The sequence below is a fragment of the Sorghum bicolor genome, chromosome 3, assembly GCF_000003195.3.
Source record: "Sorghum bicolor cultivar BTx623 chromosome 3, Sorghum_bicolor_NCBIv3, whole genome shotgun sequence".
In the NCBI taxonomy this organism is placed as follows: Eukaryota; Viridiplantae; Streptophyta; class Magnoliopsida; order Poales; family Poaceae; genus Sorghum; species Sorghum bicolor.
The window spans coordinates 18,187,839-18,203,988 of NC_012872.2; the positions used below are offsets into that span (position 1 = coordinate 18,187,839).

Sequence of the window (16,150 nt, forward strand, 5' to 3'; positions counted from 1 at the left end):
GGTAATGTTACTGACTGATGTTACCTCCTTAGTTCTTGTTCTTCTAGTTGTTGACTTGTCTTTGATTGTGTTGCAGATTGGAGACGTTGACCGGTGCGCAGTGTACGTATCACTGGCACCTGGCATGGAGAACCCCGCGGGAGTAGACCCGCCAGAAGACGACGCTGCTGAGTGTGCTCGATACACCAGCAGTGAGGAGGAGCAGAACCACCCCGCCCCGACCACCGAAGACAGAGTGGCGGGGAAAAGGCCACTAGCAGCGGACCCCTCCCCTGCGGAAGCGCTGCCGGCGGAGAGCAGTCAGGCGCCAAAGCGTCGTCGGCTCGTTCGGATCACCGACGACGACGATGAGGAGGAGGCCGCGCCTTCTCTGGTCCGGAGACCGTGCAGTCGTCCGGACGTTGCGCCGGCCACCACTGGTCGGGTGACCAGCGACCCTCCTGCACCGCACGCTGAGCCGACGTGCGTCGTAGAGACGGGGGCGCAAGCACCGACCGGTAGGACCAGGAGGATGTTCACCGCCACACACAGGCGGTCTGACCTGTAAGTTTTCAATCTTACTTTCGTACTGCGATATTCTGCGTTTTGTTGCTATTTCTGACATTGTTTAAATGTTGTCTTGTTGTTTAGCGCGGCATCGGACGTCGACCCTGACCACGTTGCTGGCCAGAGGGTGGCCGAGCCTGTAGCTGCCGTTGAGGACGCCGCGCCGCAGGCCACGGAGCAGCCTGCGGCGACAACCGCTGATACAAGCGCCGAGGAGCATCCAGCCCCGGCGAGTGCCGCGGCGAGCACCCCGACGAGGAACGAGGAGGCTGCGGGGACAGCTCCCCCGAGCAACGTTGTGGAGGAGGAGAGCAGAGCCCCGACTCCTCCAGCCGAAGAAAGGGGAGTCCCAACACCGCCCCGAGCAGGGGCCTCGTCACCCGTAGGCTCCCCTGGCCTGGACCAGGGGCTAGTGATGCCTGCGACCGCGGCCGGTGGCAGTGCGGCGAACGAGGAGACCCGGACGGCCTCTGACGATGACGTGGAGGAGATCCAAGGTCGTCCCCGTGATGGTCGCCAGCACGTCTACGTGTGGCGCCAACGCGGGGACCACTTCATCGGACATGAGGAGCTCGCGGAGACGGAGGAGGCCGCAAGGGTGGAGCGCGCGGCAAAATGTCTCGTGGACGAGGTTAAGGTAAGTGGTCCTTTGTGCTGCTCGATGCTTATGCGCTATGTCCCCTGGTTCGACATGTGTTCTTCTTGCAGGGCGCGATGAAAACGGTGAAGTACCGGAAGAGGTGCTTTGACCAAATTGAGGGCATTGTGGCCGAGAACAAGGCCCTGTCCGCGGAGGTGGATCGGCTTCGGTCGGAAGCTGGGGAGAAAGCGGCCGAGATGGGTGCTCAGGAAGAGCGCCTTCTCGGCCTCAACCGGCAGTTAGCCGACCAAGATCGGCAAAGGAGAGGTCAGTCGCGTACTCCGAGCAGCTGTATGGAGCCGCGTGGTTAGTTTTGTTGATCGGAGGATTGTTCCTGCAGACTTGGAGGAGGAAGTTGCACGCCTCCGGCAAGAGAAGGAGTACCTCGGCCAGGAGCTTGCCGGGGCGCTGGAGACCGGGCGCCGAGCTGGCGAGGAGATGAGCCACAGGAGTCGGGAGTTGTCTGGTAATGACCTTGCTACTCCTTTTTTGTTTGATTGCTCAACGCGTCTTTTCTTATTTGCGAACTGACCGCCTGCTTGTTTTGTAGTGCTCAAGGTGAACACCAAGAAGCATTTAGACGAACTGATCAAGGACCGGGACTCCTGGAAGACCAACTGCATCAAGCTTTGGAAAGGAGTGGCCCCGGTTCTGGACTTGATCAGCCCCGAGCTCCCTGAAGACCAGCCTCGCGCGCCGAGACTGACGCCAGTCGAGAAGGCGCAGCGGGCGTGGGACTGGCTCCAGCAGTTCGTGAAGGACACCGGGGAATTCGCCGGTGCGCACGTCCTCAGCATGGTGCGCGCCCACTATCCTCTAGTCGACCTGTCCAGGGTGGAGAGAGGGTACCCCAAGGAGGTTGGTCCGCAGGAGGCAGACGAACTTCGTGCTGGCCTGCATGACTTGTCGTCGACAGTGATCGGCGACATCAACCTTAACGGGACGGCCACTCCCCCCGACCAGCCGGGATCAGACAGGTCGGCCAGGGAGTTGTCGGGAGCGTCCATTGCCGGAGATGGGCGGTCGACGCCTGCGGTCTCGACCAGCCAGGCGCCGATGGCCCCGACCCCTTCGTCTGAGCAGCAAGGCCGAGCGGGTGATCAGCCCGAGCAGTAGGCCCGTAGGATAGTCTGTAGAAGTAGACTAGGAACCGCCCAACGGGGTGTTTATTGTAAACTCTATATGTAAAGTTTGTAATAAAGTTTGATTTTGTCATGACCATAATTTTGAGCACTGTAATGTTATCTGAGTGATGTATCACTGTGTTTGACTGATAGTCGTTAAGAATCTTCGCCGCAGAGGAAGATTGTTGTGCTCCTCGAAAGCTCTGCGTGTAAACAATATATAGCGAAAAAGGTATTGCTTAATTATAAGAAAGTTACAAGCAAAAGGTACTGGAACTTATGGATAGAAACGGCGCAGTTTGTCTATGTGCCAAGAATTAGGCACGCGTGTTCCATCTGGATACGCCAGTCTATAGGATGTAGGGCGTGTGACTTCGACGACCACAAAGGGACCTTCCCAAGGTGTGGATAACTTGTGCGTTCCTTCCTGGCTTGTTTTCCACTTGAGTACCAGATCACCGACCACGAAGGAATGGTCTTTGACGTTCCTGTTGTGGTATCGCCTGATGGCTTCGAGATACTTTGCTGTTCGGAGACATGAGGTTAGACGCCTCTCCTCCATGCAGTTGATTTCAAGCTCCCTAGCGATGTCGGCTGTTGACTGGTCAAAGTGTTCGACTCTTGGAGATCCGAAGGTTACATCAGATGGGAGCACTGCCTCGGAGCCATAGACCATGAAGTAGGGTGACACACCTGTATTGCGACTAGCCTGTGTCCGGAGACCCCAGGCCACAGCCGGTAACTCTTTCATCCATCGTCCAGGTGCTCTGTCGTTCACGGTGTACAACCTTTTCTTTAGGGCATCAATGATCATTCCGTTCGCGCGCTCGACTTGGCCGTTTGCTCATGGATGAGCTACTGACACGTACTTTATGACTATGCCCCTGTCATCGCAGAAGTCCCAAAACGTAGTGCCAGTGAACTGAGTGCCCAAGTCAGTGATTATACTATTGGGGATCCCGAATCTATGTATGATTTGATTAAGGAACTCCACAGCCTTCTCGGAGGTTGCTTTAACCAGTGGCATGTATTCGATCCACTTCGAGAATTTGTCGATTAGCACGAAGACAAACTTGAAGTTGCCGGGAGCAGGCTTAAATGGTCCGATCATATCGAGGCCCCAGCAGGCGAAAGGCCAGGACGAGGGGATAGTTTGAATCTCGTGAGCAGGTACGTGGGTCCTCTTAGCGAAGAACTGACATCCTTCACAATGTCGGACAAGTTTCTCGGCGTCGGCGACCGCGGTTGGCCAGTAAAAACCTGCTCGGAAGGCCTTCTCGACCAGTGTTCTTGAGGCCGCGTGGTTGCCGCAGGATCCAGCGTGTATGTCATCCAAGAGCTTGATGCCGTGATCTTGGGATATGCATTTGAGCAGCACTTCAGAACTTGCGTTCGTTCGCATAAGTTTGCTATCCACCAGTATGTAATTCTTGGATCATCGAATGAGGCGCTCATTCTCTGTTTTAGCCTGAAAGCCCAACCCGTCCGATATATACCTGATGAAAGGGGTGCGCCAGTCACGGCCTGTGGTTGTCGGAGTAGCGTCGTCTATGAGCATTGCCTCATTAGGTTGCTTTTCGACCAGGTCTGTGCCCACACTTGGGGCATGGATGTCCTGAACGAAAACACCTCGCGGGATCTAGGCCCGAGATGACCCTAACTTTGACAGCGCATCCGCTGCTTGGTTCTTATCCTGGACCACGTGGATGTACTCTATGCCATAGAAGTTGGATTCCCATTTGCGGATTTCTTTGCAGTAGAGGTCCATCTTCTCGTGTGTTGCATCCCATTCCTTATTGAGCTGGTTGATAACTAAAGCGAAGTCGCCGTGGACGTAGATGCGTTTGACTAACAGTTCGACGGCTAGTCGTATGCCGTGTAGGCATGCTTCGTACTCAGCGACTTTGTTTGACGCCGGAAAGAGGATTCTAAGGACGTAACGTAGTTTGTCCTTGTTAGGCAACACGAAAAGTATGCCAGCGCCGGCACCGTTGATGTTCAAGGACCCGTCGAAGAACATTGACCAGTGGTCGGAGATGTCGGAAACGGGAGGCTCGTTGAGGTCCGTCCACTCTGCGATGAAATCGACCAGGGCCTAAGACTTGACGGTGGTGCGGCTCTGGAAATCCAAGGAGAATGGGCATAATTCCATTGCCCATTTTACAATTCTGTCGTTGGCATCTTTGTTGCGCAGAATGTCCCCCAGAGGGAAGCTGGTGGTTACCAAGATCCGATGGCCGTCGAAGTAGTGCTTTAGCTTCCTCGACGTTATGAGGATGGCATATATGAGCTTCTGAATCTGTGGGTATCTGGCCTTAGACTCGTTTAAGACTTCGCTTATGAAATAAACAGGTCTCTGGACCTTGTAGATGTGGCCTGGCTCGTCTCGCTCGACCACTATTGCTGTGGAGACAACCCTGTCGGTTGCTGCAATGTAAAGGAGTAGGTCTTCATTAGGCTGAGGTGCTGTGAGAACAGGCAGTGAGGTGAGGAAAGTCTTGAGCTAGGGGAACGCAGCGTCGGCTTCCTCTGTCCAGGAGAATTTTTTCGACGCCTTCAAGAGTTTGAAGAAAGGGAGGCCTTTTTCTCCTAGTATTGAGATGAAGCGGCTGAGAGCGGCCATACATCCGGTGAGCTTCTGAATATCCTTGACATTCTTAGGTGGTCACATGTCGAGCACTGCTTTTACTTTTGAAGGATTCGGTCGTATGCCATCGCGGCTGACGACGTTGCCGAGTAGTAGACCAGAAGGGACCCCAAAGATGCACCTTTTGGGGTTAAGCTTCCACTTGTATTTGTTTAGTGCCTTAAAGGTTCGGTCTAACTTGTCGATTAGGGTGCTTGCGTCCCTTGTTTTGACGACGATGTCGTCTACATAAGCCTCGACGAGGTCATCACGAATCTCATCGTGGAGGCATTGCTGGATGGCCCGTTGATAGGTGGCTCCGGCGTTTTTGAGTCCAAAGGACATGGTCGTGTAGCAATATGCGCCGAAAGGAGAAATGAAAGACGTTTTGATCTGATCATCTTCCTTTAGCGAGATCTGGTGATAACCAGAGTAGCAGTCTAGAAAAGAGAGGAGTTCGCATCCGGCCGTTGAGTCGACCACCTCGCCGATGCGAGGGAGACCAAAAGGATCTTTAGGACAGTGTTTATTGAGATCAGTGTAATCAACGCACATTCTCCATTCATTATTCTTTTTGCGTACAAGAACTGGATTGGCGAGCCAATCGGGATGATACACTTCTTTTATAAATCCGGCTGCTAGAAGCCGTGTTATTTCTGTCCTAATAGCCTCCTCTTTGTCACGAGCAAACCGTCGCAGCTTTTGCTTGATGGGTCTTTCAGTCTTCGAGACGTTTAAGGAGTGCTCGATCAGGTTTCGTGGGACGCTGGGCATGTCTGCGGGTTTCCATGCGAAAACGCTCACGTTGTCCCATAGAAACCTGACGAGCGCGTCTTCCTATTTAGGGTCCAGATTGGCCCCGATGAGGGCCGTCTTCTCGGGGCTGCCGTCGACCAGCTGTACTTCCTTATATTCTTTGGACTTTGAATTCTTCCTAGCGGTCTCCTGCTCGGGTAGTCGGAGCTGGTCAGGAGGGAGCTATGCAGCTTGGGCTGCTGTTTCTGCCATGCGGATTGAAAGATCAATTGCTTCGGTGATCTTGAAGCTTTCCTCCTCGCAAGTGTATGCGGTGTAGACATTGCCTCGAACAGCTAGGACGCCCTTTTCTGTAGGCATTTTGAGGACCAGGTATGAGTAACGTGGAACTGCCATGAACTTTGTCAGCGATGGTCGGCCCAGTATTGCATGGTAAGTTCCATCAAAGTCGGCGACCACAAAGTTGACGAACTCTGTTCGAAAGTGGTCGGATGTTCCGAACTGGACAGGCAGCGTTATCTGCCCAAGGGGTACTGAACTTTGACCCGGTAGGACTCCCCAGAATTGAGCGTCGTAGGGCTTTAGCTGTGTCGGGGTTATCTTGAGAGCAGGCAAGCTATTGCGAAAGAGGATGTCGATGGAGCTTCCCCCGTCGACGAGCACGCGCTCGAATCTGATGCTGTTGATGCAGGGATCCAGTATTAGAGGGAATCGTCCTGGCTCCGGGATGGCGGCCCACTGATCCTTCCTGCTGAAGGAGATCTCCCTGTGCGACCAGGGAGGAAATTTCGGATCGGCGATCAGGCCATCCGTGTTGTCTATGTTGAGGCAGGGTCTCTTTAAGAGTTTCCTTTCTCGCTTAGACTCGATGGAGACCTTGCCCCCAAAGATAGAGTGGACCACGTCGGTGGGACTGACATACTGGTGTCGTGGGTCCCTATCCTGGTCCTCGTCCTCGTCTTCGTTATCACGCCCGTCCTGTTTCCTGTTTTTCTTGGCGGGGTCTTCTTGAGCAGCCCGCCGCGTATAGATGCTTTTGAGTACGCGACATTCCTCCATCGTATGGTTAGACTTTGGATGTAGTTGGCATGGTCCCTTCAATGTCTTGTTGTAGTCTTCCTGGTAGTCTCGCCGCCCGTTGGGACGCTTGACCGTATTCACCTCGTGGTCGTGGTCACGAGGGCGCTTGCCTCTGAAGGCATCACGATTGTCATGCCGCCTATCCCAACCTTCTCTGTGGTTGCGGTTGTTGGGGCGACAATGGTTCCTGTTGTCGAAACGACCACGACTGTCGTCTCGTCGAGGGAGCTGGTCGGGACCTCTTGCATCGTCTCGGATGAGCTTTTCTGTGTCGTCGGCGTTGGCATAATTTTTGGTCGTGGCAAGGAGTTCGGCCATCGTCATTAGCCTTTTGTGCAGTAGCTTGTTTCTCAGTGCTTCGTGGAAGCGTAGCCCTTTAATGAAAGCAGATATGGCCTCGTCGTGGGAAATTTTCGGAATTTTAAGGCACATATCCGAGAATCGTCGGATGTAGTCGCGCAGAGGCTCGTTTTTCCTGTCCCTTATCCTCTCGAGGTCGTACTTGTTCCTGGGCTGCTCGCAGGTAGCGATGAAGTTGTCGATAAACGCTTGGCGGAGTTCTTCCCAAGAGTCGAAAGAGTCCTCGGGCAGGCCCAGGAGCCATTGATGACCGGCCTGGTCGAGGACGACCGGGAAGTAGTTGGCCATGACGTGCTCATCTCCCGCTGCTGAACGAACTGCGATCTCATAGAGAGTGATCCAGTTTTCTAGGTTCTCCTTGCCATCGTATTTTTTGAGCTTCTCGAGCTTGAAGTTTCGGGGCCACACGACCTGGCGGAGATGTGAGGAAAATTGTCTCAGGCCGGGAGGACCGTGCGTGGCGTCGTACTCAATGCGACGCAGGTTTTCGTGCACTGCTCTTTCTGTGGCGCGCCTGTTGATGCGGTCCCGGGCGTCCTTGGGAGGGATGTTGTGTCGTAAATCCCTGTCCTGGTTCACTTCCTGGCCGCGGCCACGATTCTGCTCGCGGTGGCCGCCGGCGTCCCGACCACCGTTGTCGCGTCGTGAACCCCTCCGACGATTATTAGGGGAGCAGCTATGGTGGTGCTTGCTGGGTTGCGGTGAGGTCCGGCTGCGATGAGTGTGGTCGGAGGAGACATCTGCGTAGGAGATAGCTTGGACTCTTTTGAGCAGGGTGGCCGTCTGTGCCATCGCGGCGATCAGATGCGCGCGTACGCTGGATCGGACACCCTGGCACTCGGGAGTGTCAGGGAGTCGGTCTAAGTTTGCCATAGCAACGGCCACGTTAGCGCTTGGCGTTTTGTAGACTTGTTGATCTCCGACCATGTCGAAAGCGTCGCTGAGGTTGTGCGGCGGGAGTTGTCGTTCCTCGTCTGCGCGTCGCCGGGCGCGGTCGGCATTGCGCTGCTCGCGGAGCTGCCTCTGCTCGTTGGTCTCTCCATCGACGACCGGCTCATCGCCGCTGACATTGAGGACGAGGTCTCCTCGCCGGGGTGGGAAGACCGGGAAGCGAGAGAAACCCGGAGGGTACGGTGGTAGATCCAGGTCGTGGTCTTCGTCCTCGGAGTTTATAACTTCAGTGGGAACGGATCCAATGCTGGAGTTTGTGCTGGAAGCCTGGCCGTCCCGTAGTTCTCGGATAGTCACCATGTTAACGTAGTGACGAGCTGGTCGACCGCTCTGTTTTGGCAACCAACCTGTCCCGTTGAAAAGGGATTGGATGTGTTGTGAATAGTGGATGGCTGAGTTGTTTAGCCCACAAGGGAAAACTTGATCTGGATCAGCTTTGAGTTCGACGGACCGTCCTAAGGGGGTGGAAGTTATCGTCAGAGACGTACCCAGCCGTTCGTGTGTGATGACACGAGTTGGCCGGCAGGAGTTGAAAAAATCTGTCGGCGTGACTTGATCAGACTGGCGCGAGATCCCTTCTACTAGCCGGGAAGCTTCGAGAAGCTTGAGATCGGCGCGGTCAAGGGCCCGGAGGAGGTCCGAGCTGTCGACCTTCTTTCCCTTGTAACGAGGGAGCGGTGGTCGAGTGCTCGGCGTCAGTGTGGTCGGAGCCGACGCCGCCGTCGTCCCAGATCGGATCTGGGTTTCTTCCGAAGCCGTGGTCATGAGACCGCCGCCGTGAGTCGTCCACGTAATCTGGCCGACAGTGAACATGAGGCCTTCAGGCACGGCCGCGGAAGCTGGAACGATGACCATCTTGTTTGCCGAAAAAGCTGTACGCACACCCCCTACCTGGCGCGCCACTGTCAACGAAAGCTGGTCGGCAGTCTACCTTGGGGTATGCCCACGGTAGTAGTTTATCGGTAGACGGTGCGCAAACTACGAACTCGATGGTGACGCAGGACACGGACAAGCTTTTTATCCAGGTCCGGCCGCCGTGTGGGCGTAATACCTACGTCCTGCGTCTGATTGTATTGGATTGTGTCAAGAGATAATGTGTCCTAGGGGGGTCCCTTGCCCCTCCTTATATAGTCCAGAGGGCAGGGTTACAGATCTGGAAACTAATCCTAGTCGGTTACAATTGCCATAGATAGCACGATATCAATTCCTATTCTAACCGACTAGAATCCGGCTTGATCTCCATGTCTTGTTTCCTTGCGCGAAACTCCGAACAGTTGGATCAAGCCTCGAACTATCTTTGTGATGGGCCAAGTCTTCTGGCCCAAGTCTAGCCGTAAGGGTATAGGGGTTTATACCCCCACATTGGGGTACCCCCTCTCCATGGTGAGGACGTGCCACCGGTGAACTCCCCGGCGTCTTTGACAAACTGGTGGAGCCAGTCCCACGCCCGTTGTGCCTTCTCGATCGGAGTCAGCTTCGGTGCGCGGGGCTGGTCTTCAGGGAGCTCGGGGCTGATCAAATCAAGCACCGGGGCCACTCCTTTCCAAAGCTTGATGCAGTTGGCCTTCCAGGAGTCCCGGTCCTTGATCAGCTCGTCGAGGTGCTTTTTGGTGTTTACTTTGAGCACTGAGGACCAAGCAGGAAGTTAGTGCGTGCACAAGACAAGGAACGTCGAGTAAACAAAGAAGAAGGACATACGGTTCTTACCAGTCAACTCCCGATTCTTGTTACTTAGCTCCTCGCCAGCTCGACGCCCGGTCTCCAGCGCCCCGGCAAGCTCCTGGTCGAGCTTCTCCTTCTCTTGTCGGAGGCGTGCAACCTCCTCCTCCAAGTCTGCAAGAGCAATTTCTTGTCAGCAAAAATGACTACGTGGCTATATACAGCTGCTCGGAATACATGACCGACCTCTCCTTTCCTGATCTTTGTCAGCCAATCGCCTATTGAGATCGAGCAGGCTCTCTTCCTGAGCACCCATCTCGGTCGTCTTCTCCTTGGCCTCCGACCGAAGCCGGTCCACCTGCGCGGACAGGGCCTTGTTCTCGGCCACGACGCCCTCAATCTGGTCGAAGCACCTTTTCTGGTACTTCGCCGTTTTCATTGCGCCCTACAAGAAGAACACATACTGAATCCAGAAACAATGCATATAAACTTTGAGGAGCGCAAAATACCACTTACATTAACCTCGTCCACAAGCCGCTTCGCTGCGCGCTCCACCCTCGCGGCCTCCTCCGTTTCCGCGAGTTCTTCATGACCAATGAAGTGGTCCCCGCGTTAGCGCCACACGTAAACGTGCTGGCGACCATCTTGGGGACGACCTTGGATCTCCTCCACTTCATCGTCGGAGGCCGTCCGGGTCTCCTCGCCCTCCGCACTACCCCCGGCCGTGGTCGCAGGCATCACTGGACCCTGACCCAGGCTAGGGGAGCCTACTGGTGAAGAGGCCCCTGCTCGGGGTGGGGTTGGGACTCTCCCTTCTTCAGCTGGCGGGGGAGTCGGAGCTCTGCCTTCTTCCTCCACAACGTTGCTTGGGGGAGGCGTCCTCGCAGCCTCTCCGTCCCTCGTAGGGGTACCCGCTCTGGCCCTTGCCGGGGCCGGATGCTCCTCGGTGCTCTCAGCCACGGTCGTCGTCGCGGGCTGCTCCTCGGCATGCTCCTGGGTGGTCTGCGGCGCGGTGTCTCCAACGACAGCCACGGGCTCGGCCGTCCTCTGGCCAGCAATGTGGTCAGGGTCGACGTCCGATGTCGCGCTAACAAAAAGGTGACATTTAACCAATGTCAAATGCAGCAACAACAAAAATAGGATGAAGCGTAAAAGTGAGATTGAGCAACTTACAGATCGGAGCACCTGTGCGTCGCTGTGAAGAACCTTCTCCTGGTCCTACCGGCCGCCGCCGCTGCCCTTGTCTCTCCAACGCGCGTCGGCTCGGCGTGTGGGGCAGGCGGGTCGCTGGTCATCCGATCAGCAGTGGCCGGCGCAACGTCTGGACGGCTGCGCAGCCTTCGAACCAAAGAGGGCGCCGCCTCCTCGTCGTCGTCGTCGTAGGCGATCCTGACGAGCCGACAACGCTTCGGCGCTTGGCTGCTCTCTGCCGGCAGCGCCTCCGCAGGGGGCGGATCCACTGCCAGCGGCCTTTTCCCTGCTGCCCTGTCCTCGGTGGTCGGGGCGGGACGGTTATGCTCCTCCTCGCTGCTGGTGTACTGAGGACACCGAGCAGCATCGCCCTCTGGCAGGTCTACTCCCGCGGGATTCTCCATACCAGGTGCCAGTGATACGTACACTGCGCATCGGTCAACGTCTCCAATCTACAGTAGAATCAAAGACAAGTTAACAATTGGGAGAACAAGTACTCAAAAAGTAATATTAGTCAAAAACATTATTTATTTACCTTAGGAGCTGGTCGTCCCAACTTGAAGGCGTGCATCCAATCGCTGCTCCGAACGAAGTTGTCGTCTGTAAAGTTGAACAACTCGTTCATCAGCTACTGCACTTCCGCCTTCTCCAGACCATCGGAACTCATCCTGGTCGGGTCTTGGCTCCCCGCGTACTCGTATGCCGAGTGTACCCTCCTCTGGTAGGGCATCACCCGACGACAAATAAAGTTACCGACCACTCTTGGCCCGTCTAAGCGGGACCAGTCGATCAGTTTCATCAGGTCTTCCACCTGACCAGCAAACGCTGGGCGGTCTGTGCAGCTGACCCTCTTCTCGGGAATGTAGCCCACGTTGCAGAACATGGAGCTGCCCGGCTCTTCCCTGACATAGAACCACTTCTTGTACCATTCGGTGAGAGAAGTGTTCCATGGGTAGTTGAGATACCGATTCTTCATCCCATCACGCAGATTGAGGCATACTCCACCTGCAATCTTGGAGCCTCCAACTGCTCCTTTCTTCCTCAGACAAAAAAGGTAGCGAAAAAGGTCGAAGTGCGGCTCTATTCCAACATAGGCCTCACACAGATGAATAAAGGTGGAGATAAGAAGAATGGAGTTCGGGTGCAGATTGCAGATCCCGATCTCATAGTAAAGAAGAAGACCCTGGAGGAAAGGGTGGACAGGAATCCCAAAGCCCCTTTTGAAAAAATCCTCAAAAACGACGATCTCACCGACACGAGGGTAGGGGTAGCTTTCCCCTTCCGGCGCCCACCAGCCGCCGAGCTCCTGGCTGTGAAGTAGCCCCATTCCGACGAGGTCGTTGAGGGACCTAGTGCTGCACCGGGACTTCTTCCACTCCTTCGCCATCAGCTCGGCCCTTTTCTTCGAGTCGCTCTTTGCCATTGATGTTGCGGGAATGACTGCGAGCTGGACGAACTGATGGTGGCTACAGAAGGAAGGAATGGCAAGAACAGAAGGCTTGAAGGCAAAGGCAGGGTAAAGATTGTGGGCGTGGTGTTGAGTCTTTATAGGCAACGGCTCCACCTCTTCCACTTCCCGCATTCTTGGGAAGTGAGCGGGCCTAGCGGCGGATGCGGCGTTTCGGTTTTCAATAATTACCGACAGTTAATGTGGTGGCTTTTCTGTATAATTGATGGTTTCCTTTTCTTGAATCATGCAAAGAGCGGCTTCACAGTTCCGGCGCACCTTTTCACGCAGCCGTCTGACAATACGTCAGGATGCCTCATCACATCACGCATTAATGTGGCAAGATGCTCTTTCCAAAAGAACAAGCAGAATTGGTGGAGGACTGTGTATGACATTCCTGGGGACTGCACCGACCACCGAGCACTATAAGCTCGGGGACTGGTCGACCAGTCTACCAGTTTGGATTCCTGGGGACTGCACCGACCACCGAGCACTATAAGCTCGGGGACTGGTCAACCAGTCTACTAGTTTGGAGACCTGGGGACTGCACCGACCACTATAAGCTCGGGGACTGGTCGACAAGTCTACCAGTTTGGAGACCTGGGGACTGCACCGACCACCGAGCACTATAAGCTCGGGTACTGGTCGACCAGTCTACCAGTTTGGAGACTTGGGATTATACCAACCACATAGCGTTATATGCTCGGGGAATGGTAAATCCAATTTTTTAGACCTTGCTACAAGGCTCATACTTCGCCTTCCAGCAAGCTCAGGGACTACATCGGTACGATGCATCTGGCGATGCATCTCAGTTTTAGAATTTCTATAAAGACTTTTTTGACCCTGGCACCACGTGCCTACGTCACCTACTACCAGGCTCGGGGACTAAGTGGGCACACTTCCCCTTGCGGTGAATATGCTTGCTTTATAGAAGACTGTACTTTTTAAAAAAGTAAAGTGGGCACACTTCACCGAGAAAAGAAATATTTTTTCTCAAGAGCACCATGCATTCTTCGAACAACCTGCTTCTTCGACGTCAATGTTGGTCAACTATCTTTTGAGTTGGTCAAAATACCGTTGCAACTGTTTGGGTGACTTCCATGCTAATCGAAGATGTCAAGCCTTGCTGATCGAAGAAGCTCAAGACGACGTGTTACATCACAATACATGGTGCTCAGAGACTAGCTATGGGGGTATAAACCCCTATACCCCTACGGCTAGACTTGGGCCAGGAGGCTTGGCCCATTACGAGACAAGCCCGAAGCTTGGTCCGACTGCTTGGAGTTTCGCGCAAGGAAACAAGACGTGAAGATCAAGCAGGATTCTAGTCGGTTGGAATAGGAATTGATATCGAACTATCTATGGCAATTGTAACCGACTAGGATTAGTTTCCAGATCTGTAATCCTGCCCTCCGGACTATATAAGGAGGGGCAAGGGACCGCCCTAAGGACACATTATTCTCTCAATACAATCCAATACAATCAGACGCAGGACGTAGGTATTACGCCCACACGGCGGCCGAACCTGGATAAAAACCTTGTCTGTGTCTTGCGTCACCATCAAGTTCGTAGCTTGCGCACCGTCTACCGATAAACTACTACCGTGGGCATACCCCAAGGTAGATTGCCGACCAGCTTTCGTCGACAAAAAACAACATTCATCAGTATATTATAAATACTAGCAAATATGTCCATGCGTTGCAACGGAAGAAAAACATCAAATGACCCTAGAAAGTGATGACATAATGCTATATATCTATTTATATTTATCCTTTTTTATATAATTTAAAGTCCATAATTTATTTTATTGATAACCATAACATCTACGGTATTAGATAGTTAATATTTACAATAATATGTAGCTTGAAGACATATTTATTTAATAATAAAAATAGAAATTAGTTAATATTACCTCTTAATATACCTCAGTATTATATTAAAACATGAGAAGTTTGTTGCTAGCATTATTTTTTTATTTAGATTAGGATTGCTATGAAATATGAATCGAGCATCACATTAAATAAGTTACCATAAAATTTTTATAATACTTGGAGCAAGATAACTACAATTTTAATTTTACACTAAAAAGCATAGGCAAGCATCTCTAACAAAAAAAGTGTACTAAAATTTGTGATACTATTTGTTTACTGTATGAATCTATATATGTGGAGCTGAACCAAATTTTTTTATAATTTTTAGATTTATCTATGAATTACTACGTATTTATCAATTTTCAGCCGATTTAAAGAATAAAATAAAAGTAAATTGGAGATTTTACATTGAGAACCCTAGAAAATTTTTTATTATTTTTTCTCTCTTCGACCGTACCAATTCCGGATGCGCTGATTGGGTCGACTGACAGTAGAGGCGATCGACGGGAGCAGACAAAAACATAATAGGAGATTTTGCATTGGTTACCTTAGAAAATTTTTTATTTTCTTTTTGCTCTGTATAAACGTTGGACGGAGGAGGTGACCGATTATGCAAACCCGAAGCCGATAAACCGAACGCGGATAGGAGCAGAAAATTATTGGACAGACTGAAATTTTAGCTCTTTATAGATAGGTATAGATAAAAATAAATAATATGTATACTCGTATATAGTATACAGTAAATATGTACAAAGGTACAATGAAAATCCATAAGAGTAGATCAAACGTACTATCGACAAAAAAAACAGACATACATGCATATGTAGCTCATATATATTATGGTACGGATTATATATGATGTGAAATGGATATTGAGAGCTAGCCATCACAGCAGGTAATATAATGACGATAGCGACTAATGGTGGTGGTGGTGTCCGTGCTTCTTGGCCTCTTTCCTCTTATGGTGCTCGTGGATGGCGAACCCCGCACTGCCGGCGGCGATGGTGGCTGCGATCAAGGTTTTTAATTTCGTTATCGTAAAAATTTCGGCCACCACCGAAATTACCGAATTTCGCGAAATTCGGCCAAAATTTCGTCGAAATTTTTTTAGAGACTAGCATTGAAGTATGCTTTGATTTTTTAAAAAATTAGATCTAAACAAGTATCAATATGATTTATGATTACACATCTATTGAATAGAAGAATATGCAATATAAACAATAAAAAATATGAGTCTAAAGTTATATAGCACATGTATTAGTATATAATAAAATTTCGGATTTTTCTTTCGGCCACTACCGAAATTACCGAAATTCGCGAAATTTCAGCGAAATTTCGCCGAAATTTTTAACCCTGGCTGCGATCTCTTCCTTGATCCTGTGCGACCGTGCGTGCTCGGGGTCTTTCTTGGCCTTGTGCTTCTCGTGCACGGCGTATGCTCCCGCGGCAGCGGCGCCGAGCTGGGCCAGCTGCTCCATGTGCTTGTGGTGCTTCTCCTCCTTGCGCCAATCGCCGGCGGCCTGCTCGGACTTGTTGTGCTTGTCGTCGTGGTGGTGTCGACCCATTGCTACAGCAACGACGACGATGTATATGCAGCGCTAGCAGTATGTGTGTTGCGAATTGTGTGTTAGCGTTGCGTTGTGTGATTGTAGACGAGATGTATAGAGAGATGGTTGGTTGGGATATGAGATGCCACCCGCATGCACGCATCTACTTATACAGTGTTGGCACACAGAAACTAGAATTACTCCTGTCTGTTAGGAACGAACGCGGATTTGCTTGCATACGGAATTCACACGCATACGGTCGGCCCTTGCACCAAAGTAATCGATCGAGCAAATCGCCACGCGTTTTGTTGACTTGGTCTATCGGGGACGCGGATCACCCTCCACGTACGGC

At 52.3% G+C, this 16,150-nt stretch overlaps 2 protein-coding genes across 2 annotated transcripts; both read right to left on the reverse strand.

The window, feature by feature from the left end:
• LOC110433649 lies at positions 7,708-11,337 on the reverse strand. Its single transcript, XM_021456152.1, has 3 exons — positions 10,916-11,337; positions 10,670-10,829; positions 7,708-7,872 (listed from the first exon to the last, which is right to left on the reverse strand). Exons 1-3 carry the CDS (start codon positions 11,335-11,337, stop codon positions 7,708-7,710), a joined length of 747 nt encoding a protein of 248 aa, XP_021311827.1.
• Positions 15,051-15,976, reverse strand: LOC8075331 (abscisic stress-ripening protein 1). Its single transcript, XM_002457757.2, has 2 exons — positions 15,560-15,976; positions 15,051-15,259 (listed from the first exon to the last, which is right to left on the reverse strand). Exons 1-2 carry the CDS (start codon positions 15,814-15,816, stop codon positions 15,211-15,213), a joined length of 306 nt encoding a protein of 101 aa, XP_002457802.2. The 5' UTR covers positions 15,817-15,976; the 3' UTR covers positions 15,051-15,210.

Coding starts and splice junctions, on each gene's coding strand:
- LOC8075331 (XM_002457757.2), bottom strand. CDS start 15,816: ATGGGTCGACACCACCACGACGACAAGCACAACAAGTCCGAGCAGGCC. Junction 15,260..15,559: donor CTGAAATTTCGCGAATTTCG/GTAATTTCGGTA, acceptor CCTTGATCGCAG/CCACCATCGCCGCCGGCAGT.
- LOC110433649 (XM_021456152.1), bottom strand. CDS start 11,337: ATGGAGAATCCCGCGGGAGTAGACCTGCCAGAGGGCGATGCTGCTCGG. Junction 10,830..10,915: donor ACGCACAGGTGCTCCGATCT/GTAAGTTGCTCA, acceptor CCTTTTTGTTAG/CGCGACATCGGACGTCGACC. Junction 7,873..10,669: donor CCGAGGAGCATCCGGCCCCG/GCAAGGGCCAGA, acceptor TCTCCTACGCAG/ATGTCTCCTCCGACCACACT.